The sequence below is a fragment of the Camelus dromedarius genome, chromosome 1 (assembly GCF_036321535.1).
Source record: "Camelus dromedarius isolate mCamDro1 chromosome 1, mCamDro1.pat, whole genome shotgun sequence".
In the NCBI taxonomy this organism is placed as follows: domain Eukaryota; kingdom Metazoa; phylum Chordata; class Mammalia; order Artiodactyla; family Camelidae; genus Camelus; species Camelus dromedarius.
The window spans coordinates 104,073,702-104,088,029 of NC_087436.1; the positions used below are offsets into that span (position 1 = coordinate 104,073,702).

The 14,328-nt window shown below is 37.4% G+C and overlaps 1 protein-coding gene across 1 annotated transcript in view; it reads right to left on the reverse strand.

Annotated features, from left to right (window-relative positions):
- Positions 1–13,887, reverse strand: part of STIM2 (stromal interaction molecule 2) — a 150,486-nt gene extending 136,599 nt beyond the window's left edge. The window contains exon 1 of the mRNA XM_031436267.2: positions 13,198–13,887. Coding sequence (XP_031292127.2) covers positions 13,198–13,606 — 409 coding nt within the window. The 5' untranslated portion in view covers positions 13,607–13,887. The remainder of the gene's footprint in view (positions 1–13,197) is intronic.
- Between the last annotated feature and the right edge of the window lie 441 nt (positions 13,888–14,328).

Below are 14,328 nucleotides of genomic sequence, written 5' to 3' on the forward strand. Positions count from 1 at the left end.
TTACTGACTGAATAAACATTTAGTTTGGACCTTCAGAGATTAAGAGGACACTCGAGCATGAGGGAAACATGTAAGGAAAGGAATAAAGGAGGAAATGAGGTGTGTTCAAAGAACAAGGAGTGGCTAATTTTGTTAGAGTGTATTTATGACATGCAGAAGACTAGCAGGAGTTTGTGTCCATTATGAACTTCATAACAAGTTTAAATTTAATTTAGTATAAATGGAAAATAATAAAAGTTTTATTAATGAACTAGTATATAAGAGTACAAGAGGAGTTGTAAGATTACTGAACTGCCTCCTCTAGCACAAATGATTCCGTTCAGGAACAGTGTGGTAGCAATAAGAATGGAAGAAATGGGGAAAAGGTCAAATGTAACTCCTAGAATTTTAGTTTGGATGATCAGAAAACAGTGGTATAGTTAATAGAAATACAAAGTCAAAACAAAGATGGTTGGGAGAGGGGGAGAATCACGTAAAGATTCAATAAAAAGATTCAATAAAAATCATTAATTCAGCATTTACTCCCTGTTAAGCACTATTTTACTGAGTCCTCACAACTCTGTGAGGCAGTTTTACTCTCATTTTCCAAATGAGGCAAAAGAGGTCAAGATGCTTCCCCAAAGCTCACAAAATAATTAACTATGTGTTATTCCTTCCCTTCTTCCTTCCTAAGAGAAATTCCATTTTGTTCAAATATGGGGCAGCAATGTGCTCAGGAAGATGGGCTACTCCACCAGCCCTAGGACAATGAAACACGGTTGATCTAAACTAGGGAAATCCTATTTCCATTGTTCAATAACCCAGGACTGACCAATGGGACATGAGAAGAAATATATTGAGGGCTTCTGGGAAAGATTACCTGCATTAGCATCACAGACGTCATTAGGAACCTTGAAGTTAACTATCTAAGAGTTATCCTTGATTCCTCCCTTTCTTTCACTCCTGTTTCCCAGTTTATCAGCAAGTCAAGTAGATACGAATTCCAAAATATCTTAACCCCTCCTTTTCTCCCACCATTCTAGTCTAAGCCATTATTAACTCTCAACTAGACTCCTAATAACTACTCCTCTAGGCCATCTCCCTATGGTCACTCTTGCTCCCAACAATTCATTCCCCAACAGCAGCCAAAGAAAAGTTTAAAATATAAATCATGGAGCAACTGGAACCCTTGTGCTCTGTTAGTGGGATTATAAAATGATACAACCACTAAGGAAAACAGTATGAGCTTCCTCAAAAAATTAAAAACAGAATCATATGATCTGGCAATCCCCATCACTGACTATATCCAGAAAAACTGAAAGCAGAATCTTGAAGAGATATTGTACATCCACATTCACAGCACTATTTACAACAGCCAAGAAGTAGAAGCAACCCAAGAGTCTGTCAACAGATGAATGGACATTAAGAATGTGGTATATACATACAATAGAATATTATTCAGACTTAAGAAAGAAGGAAGTCCTGTCACATGCTACAACATGGATGAACCTTCAAGGACTTTATGTTAAAACACATAAGCTAGTCACAAATACTGTATAATTCCACTTATGTAAGGTATCTAAAGTAGTCAAGTTCACAGAAACAGAAAGTAGAACAGTAGTGAATATGCTTAACACTACTGAACTATGCATTTAAAAATGGTTAAGATGGTAAATTTTATGTTATGTGTTTTTTCCACAGTATAAAACAGACAACATGCCAAACAAAAATCAATCAAATCACTTCACTCCCCTCCTTAAACTGCTTCCTATCACCCCTTGAATAAACCCCAAACAAGGTCTATGAGGCTTTGCACCATCTGGCCCTTCCCACTGTACAGCCAGATTGCATGCTCCTCTCCCCCTCCTTCAAGATGCTCAGTCAAAATGTTACTCTTTCATTTCTTCAAATAATTCAAATTCTTTCTTGCCTCAAGGTCTTTGTCCATCCTTTTACTCCTGAGCTGAACACTGTTCCCTAATTCTTCACAGACTTGGCTCTTTATTATCCTTCAGATGTCATCTTAAATGTGACCTTCTCAGAAGCCTTCCCTAACCAAACTATATAAAATAATAGATGTCCCCACACTATCCGCATTATTCTCTATGTCTCTTTTGTTCCTTGGTAGCATTTCTCGCAAATTAAAATACTGCTTTTTCCCCTCATCTTCCCAAACAAAATGCAAGCTCCATGGGGACAAAGACCTTATCAATCTTGTTCATCACTGTGTCCCCCATACTTATCATATGTCTGTAATATAGTCAACATTCAAATATTTACTGAGTAATTTCACATTAAGAGAAAAACACTCTGAGTCTGTTATTAAATATATATAAGAATATAAAAAAGACCTTAAAAAGACTGTGACTGGTGTTATAACTGTTATGCCTAGTTGCTGAGGCAGGTATGTTTTCCACTTTATACGTTTCTATATGTTCTAATTTTCCCATAATAAATCTTTATACTCAGAAATTAAAGATTTTTCAGACTGCTGTTACAACTGCTAAATGCTTCAGATACTTTAATTATAAAATAATAAAGGTACAAAATGACTTAAGTTAATAATACAACTTTTTAAAAATACCACAGTACTCCTCAATTGCACTGTCTACACTTAGTTTCATATTTCTATAAAATGTTAACTAATCTTAGACCATTAATGGTTATTTAGATCACAAGTGACTCAAAGTATGTCTTCTTACTTTTTTAAATGCATATAAACATCTTAACAATACTCCTCAATATATCCCAGCCCATTTCTACAATTTTCCTACATCTGTATCTACAGGTTTAAAAAAAAAAAAATAAGTCACCAGTAATTGAACACTTACACCTGCCAGACTCTAAGCACTTTATACCGATTAACTCATTTATACTTCAAACCCATTTTAGAGATAAGGAAATTTCGGTTCTAATAAGTTAAATCACCTACCCTAAATTACAAAACCACTGTCAGACTGGGACTCAAGCCTAGGAAATCCTGCTCTAGTCTAGAGGCTATGCTCTCAATCACACTGTATGAAAGCTGGAACAGACTTACAGTGCAAATAAAAATTTAAGATATAAAATGCCATGTTTCTTAAAAATTACATTCCAGCCTTAAGGAATATTCATGAAAACAAAGCACAAATAGGAATTACCCACTAACTGAGAATACCAATTTTTTTAAGTCATTTGTCTTAAGCCCTAGAAATTATACATTTTAAATGAATATTTTTTAAGATGTCAAAATATTTAATAGCAAAACTTCAAGAAGTGAAAAACTGGTTATTTACCAAAGATAAATGAAGAAGGAACTCATAAGATTCCTTGAACAATGAAGATCTAGAATTTAACATTAATCAGAAAGTTTAACTCTGCTACATCTCCAGCCTCATTTTCTAATTTACTTCCAATCACACCCTAGGTTTTATCATAAAAATCCTTGGCACTGAAGGATTTTTAAAGTATAAACTATTTGAGAGCAATCCTAATCTCCATTATATGGGATAATTTATTATGGAGATGACAATAACTTCACAAGGCTTCTATAAGGATTAAATGAGATAAAATATAAAAATGCCAGGCATGAATTTGAATCCCACATGCAAATATGGATGTTGGCACACTACAAGCAGGCTGACCACTGACTCTGCCATCCAGGGTATTTGGTAATTCACAATCTCCATCTAGCATTCTCAAATGACAATGTCTATGATCAATGTCATTTCCAACTCAGCTTACTCCTCTCACACCACTATAATTTTTCCTATCTGACAAACTCTTATATATTCTCAGTGAATACTTAACACTGTAAAGGAGGGGGGACTTCTTCATTAATAACCCACCTCTCTACATCAAAGTTAGGAGCTCTATCTTTGTAATTCTGTTAAATACAACACATATACTATATACCTATATACCCTCATAACAAAGTATCATCACCCTTTAAATTGGTATATCTCCACCTAGAAAACAAGGCAGGGTCAATAGCTTATTAATCCTAAAACTTCAAACATTTAATTTGGTGACTGGCACATAAAAGTCACTGAAGTTTTGTTTGTTCGTTTGCTTGCTTGTATTTTTTGTTTGTTTGTTAACGAAGACTAAAAGTAATACAAAAGAGTGAATGAAAAAGAACTATGTTCATTTATATTATACCTTGCTCCAAAGAAGGGGAAAGGGGAGGAGCTTATTTTTAATACTACAAATGTATAACAAGCACTTGTAATAAATATTCTAATAGATATTTTTAGAAAATGCAAGAATGCTACTAGATAAGCTACCACAGTCATTTCCTTTTAAAAAACAAATACACAGAAATTTGTTACATTTTTATACACTAATAACAAACTGTCAGAAAGAGAAATTAAGGAAGCAATTCCATTTCAATTACATCAAAAACAATAAAATATGTAGGAATAAACCTAACTAAGAGGGCAAAAGATTTATACTTAAAAAACTATAAGACGTTGATGAAAGAAACTGAAGACAACACAAGATATACCATGTTCCTGAACTGGAAGAACTAATATTGTTAAAATGACCATAATACCCAAGGCAATCTACAGTTTCAATGCAATCACTATCAAAATACCAAGGGAACTTTTCATAGAGTTAGAACAAATAATTTTAAAATTTGTATGGAAACACAAAATATCCCAAATATCGAAAATAATCTTGAGAAAGAAAAGCACCAGAGGAATCACACTCCCTATACTACACAGACTATACTACAAACTAGAGTCATCAAAACAGTATGGTACAAAAACAGACACATAGCTCAACAGAACAGGGTAGAGGACCCAGATACAAACCCACACAATTATGATCAATTAATCTACAACAAAAGATGCAAGAATATACAATAGAAGACAGTTTCTACCATAAGTGGTCCTGGAAAAACCGGACAGCTACATGTAAGAGAATGAAATCAGAACATTCTCTAACACCAATACAAAAATGACCTGAAAGCTGATTAAAGACCTAAGTGTATGACCAGAAGCTATAAAACTCATAGAAGAAAACAGGCAGAACACTCTTAAACATAAATCATAGCAATGATTTTTGGATCAGTCTCCTAAAGCAAAGAAAATAAAACCAAAAATAAACAAATGGGTCCTAATTAAATTTAAAAGCTTTTCTCCAAGAAACACAATCATCAACAAAACAAAAAGACAACCTACTGAACGGGAGAAAATATTTGCAAATGATATGACCAATAAGGGGTTAATGTATGCCATCACTTATATGTGGAATCTGAAAAAATAAACCACTGAATAGAACAAAAAATGAAACAGACTCACAAATATAGAGAACAAACTAGTGGTTACCAGTCGGGAGAGGGAAGGGAGGAGGGGCAAGATATGGGTGGGAAATTAAGAGATACAAACTATTAAATGTAAAATAAATAAGCTAAAGGGTATACTGTACAACACAGGGAATACAACCAATATTTTATAATAACTATAAGTGGAATATAACCTTTAAAAATTGTGAATCACTATGTTGTACACCTGAAACTTATACAATATTGTACATCAAATATACCTCAATTAAAAATGATAGTTATATACTTTTTAAATTATTCAATCCACTCAGGCAATTTTCAACTTTATACTGTTCTTGCAACAATAAAAATGGTCAATTTTTATGCCTCCAGTTCTTTGCATCATGTCTGACACAAAACAGTCACCTAAAAATGTTCAAAACCACATGTGTACACACACATTCACTTAAGTCTGACTTTCTCACTTTTAACCTATATGGTTCTTTTTAGGACCCATTTCAACAGACCTAAAACCAAACACTGGATGCACATCAGAAGGCACATTTAAGAAACCAACTTCAAAAAACAGCAAAGGATATCTATATCACAGCTGGACAAAGATTTAAAGTAGTTTTTTTTTTTTCATTTGGCACTCAGAAATACAAAAGAAAGAAATATCAAGGATTAACATGGTGTGAATGTGGGTGACAAAGTAGAAAGAAGAGTGGAAGATAACAGACAGCAGGGAAACAAAGGAAAAAGTATATATTCGTCATTAATGGAACAGTTAAGAGATTTATTGCTGGAGAATGGAAGTAAAGAAGAATGGGAATTAAGATTATCTATTACTCAACATCAGATATTTTTAAAAGGAAAGAAAAACAATAGTGGAAAGAAAACACGAGTTCAATAACATGGATCTGTGAAATGTATCCTGCACTGAATAGCAGGAAAAAATCACAAATAACTATTTTTAAAACATTTTTCACTTACTGAGAATCATTTAAGAAACAGTTACAAATCGCTCTCATCACTCTGGGGGTTTGTGATGAGGTTTCTTGGTATTTTTTAATTACATCAATAAGATATTCACTTCAAGGATTTTTAAAATTAAAAACCCAGTTTTTACTTAATTCAGTAAAATCATTTTTCAAGTTTTCAGTTCCACAGTATGTCAAGTTTAGGAAAATAGAGAAAGAAAGTGAAAATGACTAGAGGAAAAGAGTAAGTTACACAGAAGCCGAGATCCAGAAGCACACAAAAAAATTCATTTGTAAGAAACCACTGGGGCAGATACAGGCAGCTGGGTTCTGAAATGAATGTTAGTCCAAGTAAACTGTTCTTGTCATCCTCTGGTTTCCTGGTCCTGGGGTGGGGGAGTTATCATTATCTTAAGAAAATACTTGAGTAGTCACTATCAGAAATTCTACAACTAATCCTTAATCCTAAAGTTGTTTCACTTTAGACGAGATGGCTGATGAAGCCCAGGAGAGAGGAAATGACTCTCAGGACTGCAGCCATGATGGTTGTGCAGTATCACCTCAAGGGCCAAATGAAATAGTGCCAAAAGTCAAATCAATCATTGGCTTAGGGTTCCCCACCCTCAACTGAGAACTTTCCTAGTAATGAAGTTCTCTGAGGAGGAAATGTTCAGCTAGGCTAGAGGAACACAGACTAAGGACAGAGGCTTAGGAGAGAATCGCCTTTAAAATCAGCAACAATGAAACCAGGCAAGGAGACAGTTATTGAAGATAGGATCAGCAAGTGTCAAGGAGGACTGAATATCTAATACTTACTAACATAAAGATCTAGAAGACTAAGGAAAAGAACAAATCATTCAGATTTCGCTTTTGAAATCATCATCTACAGATCAGGTGTGAAATTCACACAATGAAATTCAAAAGTTAATGTTGAAAAAAATTATGTCAAGTACTCTGAGACACTGTTATTCAAAGCAGGGTGGGGTCGGGGGAGTTCAACTCTGATGCACTGTAATGTTAGTTCAATCTGGAAACAGTTATCCTTTGTTAAGGAATAAACATGCACTTTTAAATATGGATTATTAAAAAGTTTCATACACTTTGTAAATCCTCAAGTAAGTCCAATCATATATAAAAATAATTTTATATTAAATAGGCACATTTGAAATGAAGGAGACACTACAACAAGGTGTTTCCTCTTGCTTGTTTTCAAGGACTTGTACCACTTTAAGTCATTCTACAAACTCTAGGAGTTTAAAAGGTAAATTTCATTTTAGACTTCCTACAGATTCCTTTTAAATCTAATAACAAAAAACATTTTATAAAATTTCCTCTAAATATTTTCATAGCCACAACATCATTTGAACTCTCAAGACCTTGACTCCTATATAGCTTACTAAATGGCCTCTTTATTTATCTCTATTATCTCCTCATTTCCATCCACCCAGACTTAGCTTTCTCAAACACTGAGGTCATGTCACTCCCATGTTTAAAAACCTCAGGGCTTCTCAATCCCTGACAGGATAACAGGATAATAGATTTAGAACTCTACATTTATGAACAAAACATTCTGAAAGGTCAAAATACCTTTTTAAGCCTTTAGTTTTACCTTAAAATTTAAAGTAAACTTACATTTTCCCATAAGTTGTGCATGTTTAGTATTGTTAAATGTTTTAAATTACTATTAAATATCTAATGTTTATTTCCAAAATAACCTAGTAAAATGAATATGTCAAGAAAATTGTATCATAACTTTCCTGTGGCTTTCCATACTCCTCAGCACATGGCTGAATACCCCAGTTTCAGATGTGTTGACATTTCAATACATATGGAATAAAGTAGGTAATACTAAAGCTCTTGATACTTTGACCAAAACTTTTTTCTCCTTGCATTTCCCACTACTCTACATACACCCTATGCTTAACTCCAAAAAAAACTATAAACTAACTCCTTATTCTTGCTTATGCCTCCTCCTGGAAAGTCCTTTCACTCATCTCCACAAGAAGTCCTATCTGTACATCAAGGTCCAGCTCAAACCCAACCCTCCTTCAAGTAATATTCTTTAGTAGCCTTCCTTTTCCCAATATTTTGCAGTCTGTTATTCTTAATCGCAGTCTGTATAAGGATGCATACAACATACCAGTTAAGAATCAAAGCTTTGGAATGAGAGAAACCTAGGTCAACGACTGACTTTGCTACTCACTAAGTGTGACCTTGGGCAAGTTACTTAAGATCATCCTGCATCAGTTTCCTCATCTCTTATCTGAGGCTAGCAACTATCTAACAGAATTAATCTCAGAATCAAAAACAGTGATATATATATAAAGCACTCAGCACAATACTGACCACTAGTAATAGTTTAAAAAATATGCCTATTATTCCCAATAGACAGACCCACGTTTTATTCTCTTCTGTATTTTTTACTACTCCTACAATGTGGTAATCTGCATGTGCTTAATAATTGCTTAGTTGATGAAATCTGATCAATTCAGAAGTAATCTCCTAGGCAGTTCTTAATAAGGTCCTAATTCTGGTGAATATCAAAAAATGGCTTGCTAATCATACTTTTAGCTGTTAATTTTAACATTAACTTAAAGAGTACATACTTTAGCTACCATATGTACAAATACAAATCTCCATGCATCATTTTAAAAGTGTTCCACACTGCATTATTATCACTGAGTAGGGCAATATCCAAAATGTTTGATACAGTTATTCAAAACTCTAAATTAATCTAAAAACATTAGCATGTATCCAACCACAAAGGAAGACTTTAGCAAATTAGAGAATTCCTGTGTAGATCCTCCTATTGTTAAAATTAAGCTAAATCCTGAACCCACTTTTCCAGCTGGCCATTTGAGTTTTTCCTGTGCCAGGGGATTCCCAACAGAGACCAATCAGTTCTGCCATAGTATTCTCAAAAAGAGTACCAAAGGATGCAATGTTACCAGACCAGTGAGATTATTACTGATTCTTAAACTGTCAGAATAGACTAGATCAAAAGGGATGAGAGTATATTCTTTAATTCTGTAGTTAGCCACAGGAAAAAGAAAAGGCAACCTACAGCAATGGTGAAAAACCTGATGAAGAAAGGGACTGGTAAATGGTAACTACGGGAAAGGAAAAAAAGGATATAGCAGAAGACCTAGTCATCAAAAGGCGGCCTCAGGAAATCCTAAGCTAAATACAAAAAGGGTAACTTCACAAAAGAAACAACAGTTTCTATTACTATGTGAACTACACTATGAATTTAATTATTGTCACAATCAAAACACTTACACATGTAAATTTATCACAAAACATTACTCAAAGCAATAGATGCATGCTACACTCCAGCCAACTGCTAATTTAAAAAAAAAAAAGTGACATTTGCTGTGTAAATGTTAGGAAGGCAAGGTGATGAAAGGTGAAGCTTAACATTTTTCTAATGGCAATCACGCTCACGCGAGGTATTTGCATACAAATTACCGAAAGCCCCACTACACAGATGTGTTTAACGCTAGAGAGGAAAGTGGCTCTTCTAAATGAAATTATATTTTCAAACTAAGAATATTTTAAATTTCCATTGAAATTTTAATTATTCCAAAAGACATGTTTTAAAATATGCATTTTCTATGACTAGTAACAGCAAACTAGTGAAAAGTGTTATAGTTAAGGTAAAACCTTTACAAAGGCACTAAAGAAAGCATCATTAGTTCATTTTAAAAAAAGCAAATATTTCTAAAGTTAAAATTTGTTTTAAAAAAATTCTGAAACAATTACATGTAAGAAAAAAATGTTTTAATGTTTCAATTATTACAGAATTAAGAACTGTAGAATAAAGAATTGTGTTCTATATATATGTGCGATATATTTATGTATGTGTATATGTCTATTTCATAGACATTGCCCTTTCATAAACTATTTCTCAAGGACCACATCTGGATGAGATCACTCCCTACTGGGATCAGTTCATTACTTCTAAATCTGTTAGGCAAAAAAGAAAAAAAAAGTGATGTTTTGAATTATTAAAGCACTGCTTTAGATTATAATCAACAAGCCCTCAATCACCAATCCCTAACTTGCTTTAAATTTCAATTACTTTCAAAGTAAGAACTCTAACTATATATATATTATTAAATTATTAAATTATTGTTATTATTGAAATTATATATAACTTAAGCCCTTACTACATAGCATTGTAAATATTTAATGGTTTCATCTTTTCAAAATATTTGCAGACTGAATCTTGAAAGGGTGATATAAAAAAGGAAAAGACAATATAAACCAATATTCTTATGACAACAGGTCTGTTTATTTTGATGACTTGTCATACTCTCCTCATAATAACACCTGCTTGCTCAAAACTAAGCATGCAATAGATGATTTAAAGGCGATTTATTCTTAAAATACACTAAACTTCTAAAGTAAAACTCTTGAGAGGCAAACTTCAGTGGAAAAGAATGTTTTCTAGACCAGACAAGTAAGACGCAAACTTATGAAGCTTATAAAGGTAAGTATTTAAAATACTCATCTGTAGAGGAAAAGAGAAGATAAAGTGATTTGGGCTGTCATTTTTAGAGCTATCAAGAATTCACAGTTAAATGACATGTTTAATACAGAGCCAGAGAGAATAATTCTCTCAGAATTCTTACAAGAATTTTCCACTTTTAAAATTCACATGAAGCTTAGTTTTATTACTGATGCTCTCCACCCCATTTCTATCCACTAACACTGCTTAGAATATGATAACACAGTATTTTTTAAGTTCAGTCTATGGCTCTACTTCCCGAAGTGTATAATAGCAATAATCAATTACATTCTGGGTTTAGCACAACATTTACAAATGGAAACCATAAAAGAAAGCATTATTCATACAATCAGAAGAGTAGGAAGGAGTCCTGTATGGATCATAAAATTCAAAGAAATTTTCAATATGCTCTAACTTTACCATGGAATTTCAATTTATCTTTTCTCAGATACCAGTGCTATTGACTGTATTTACGTAAACTTACTAAAATGACCACAATTTAACTTGAACTTAGCGTAGTTTTATTACCTTAAATTTTAATGGAAATTTCTAACTAGTCAAAACTCAATACTCTAACAAGGAGAAACAATAAGAATATTAAAAATAAATTTCAGGGTAAATATCATTTTAGTAAACTTATTTTAAAGCACTATAGCACAAACTCATTTTTCTGTGATATATCAGACTTTTTATCCAGTAAGAATCACTTTTCCTCTTTCACAATACCATAAATAACTCAGAGGAATTTAAGTCTTCAAAAGGAAGGATTATAAACAGCTTACTAAAATAAAATTCCATCTGAAGTAATTTTCTTGAAATAATCTACACGACACCCATATACATTAGTGGTTAATAAATACTAAGTTTTCTGAATCATGTGCCCTTCTACCAATTACATATTGGTAAAACATTAGCCAATTATTTAATAACCAAACTTTTCTTTTCAAGAAACCAAGAGCCACACTCCACAGCTTCTAGAAACCCAAACAGTTCAGCTCCCTCCCTTCCTGCATGAGGCACTGAACCTTCACTTTATAGTTTTAGCTTGTTACTTCCCTAATAATCACCATAAGACTACTGAAGCATAAAACTATCCAACCTACCCTCTTACTCAAACTATATTATACTCCTAATACTGATCATTCTGTAATCATTTTATCAAAATTACCCAGAGGTAGGTTTGATGTTTCAAGCTCATTTAAAAGGGCTTGATTTATTTCAGGGTAAAGCAAATTAAATATTCTGATCATTATGTTCCATACATTACAACTTCCAAAGAGCTTGGAAAGTTTACCAACACCTTCCTCTCTAGAATAGTCAACATCCTGTCACAGAACCCAGAGAATAGCTGCTTTGCTCTAAAGAATATAGCTCCTGAGCACCACTCACAGCAGCTGTTAGTAACTTTCAAACGCCTGTTGGACTATCACTCTGGTTAAATTAATGAAGGGTCATTGTGTTCCGCTTTACTTTTCCCTTTTTATTCTTGCAATTAATCTAGAAAACTTACAGATTACTTTTAAAAATAAAGAAAAGTGCCACAAAAAAAAAGCTTACTTTAAACGTGGCCACTACTTTTCCAAAAGAAATCATTCCACGATCCCTTGATCATTACTTAAACCACAACCTATCAGTTGTACATGACACTGGAAAGCTTTAAGAGGAGTCATTTTTCCACCTAACCTTACCACACGTTTGCAAGTTTTCAATAATTTCAAGAACGTTCCATATTTTAAAAGATGCTGGTGCACCCTATCAGAACTGCGCTGCTCAAATACAAAGCACCAAATACCCTGCACTTGGTAAATTTTAGGTATATTCCTGGTTACCTGCTGAGATTTCTGTACCCTTTGTCACCCAGTGATGCTCCCACCAGCAAAACGGTCTTCCTCCCACCCCCCAAAAAATACACATTAGACTTAGAGGTTTCCGCATACTTATAAGGAACCACTAATACCACTAGGTATTAAGTCTCTCAAAGAATCCGCTCTAGCAGCCTCCCGTGGGACACTGTGCTCAGCGGGGCTTTGAACCTGTGAGACTCGCTGCCAGCTGCCTTTGCAAAAGCAGCACCAGAGGCGGACTCAATACCGCATTGCTGCTGCTGACTTCCAGCAGCTTAAAAAAAAAATCAGCCCAGTACCCTGCAGACCCTGCTGGCTCTTCTGCAGCACGGAAGAGAAACCACCGCATTGCTCAGCGTAGAACATCGCGGGGTAGACTTAAGGGCGGGGAAGTGAGTGCCGTCTAGAGGCTCAGCCGAGGGCGGAGTGTCAGGGGGGAGAGGGAAGGCGTCCCGAGTGCAGGGAACCGCGACGAAGCAGCTGCCGGGACGCCGGCGTCTGGGCACCCGGCTCGGCATCCCACACTGGCCGCGGCCGTCGAACAGCAGGCGGCCCCGCAGGAGTGCGGGCCCCTCCCGGGGATGGGGGTCCCGCAGCGCCCAGCCGAGCCCCGCCCTTCGCCCTCCCGGCCCTCACCTGTCATAAGCGCCGGGCCGTCGCCCGCCGCCGCGGCGTGAGTGGAGGCGGCCGCCGCGGCAGAGCCCGCCGCCCGCCGCCCGCGGAGGTGCCTGGGCACCAGCTCGCATCCGTCCGCCGCGCCGACCACCAGCAGCCCGAGCACCAGCAGCGCAGCCCAGCGCAGCCGCCGCAGCCAGCCCGAGGCCGGGCCGGGCGTCGTGGCGGGATGAGGACGCGGAGGAGGAGCGGGGGGAAAGCGCGGCGGCGCCCCGGCCACCGGCCACTCGCCCGCTCCGCGAGGCGCCGCCACCGCCGCCTGTGACTCCTCGGGCCGCCCCCGCCGCCTCAGACTCGAGCTCCTGCGGGGCGCCAGCCTGGTCGCGTCGGCACCGGCGGCCTCCGGAGCTCGGGTCCCGGCTGCGTTCATTGGTTCCGGTTATTTAAAAAAAAAAAAAAAGGTGAGGAGCAAAAAGGTACGGCGTCTTCAGGCCGCGCGCCACACCCGCGGTGCTGCGGCAGCGAGACCGGGATCCGCTGCTCTGGCGCCTCCAAACACCAGTCCCAGCGCCCGCGCCGCCGCCGCCGCCGCCACCGCCGCGGCGCATCCCCCCGCCCCCTCCGGCCCGCGCCCGTCGTAGTACCACGCTCTGCCCGGACGCCTCCTCCCCTCACACATTCGCTCGCATAGCAATCCCCCGCCTCCTTCAGCCTCTCCAACGCGCAGGCGCGGTGCTGCTGCACCGGGCCTGCGCGGCTTTGAAGCCCCGCCCCCCGGGGGCGTTCCTCGGAGGACCCGAGAGCCTTGAGGAGGTTTCTAAGGCTTTCGCGGAGCAGCGAAGATAGGGGGTGGGAGGGAAGACGGGCATGCCCCCCTCCCCCATTCACGCCCCCACAGCTACTCAGGCGGCGGGGGAGGGGGAGCGGGAACGAAGGGGGCGGGGATAAGAATACGGATATCCCAAATCGTTTGGGCGAGTTTTAGCCCTGCAAACGGCAGCAAAAATAATTGCGTGGGTTAGAAAACCTTGTAATCAGAAAAGCGGCGTCTCCAGAATTTCGGTATCGGTGGGGCTTAATAAGAGGCTAGCAGTGTGGAAGTGGAGGTTAGCACAGCGTAGGGTTTTACTTATTAAACACTTAAAGATCTTG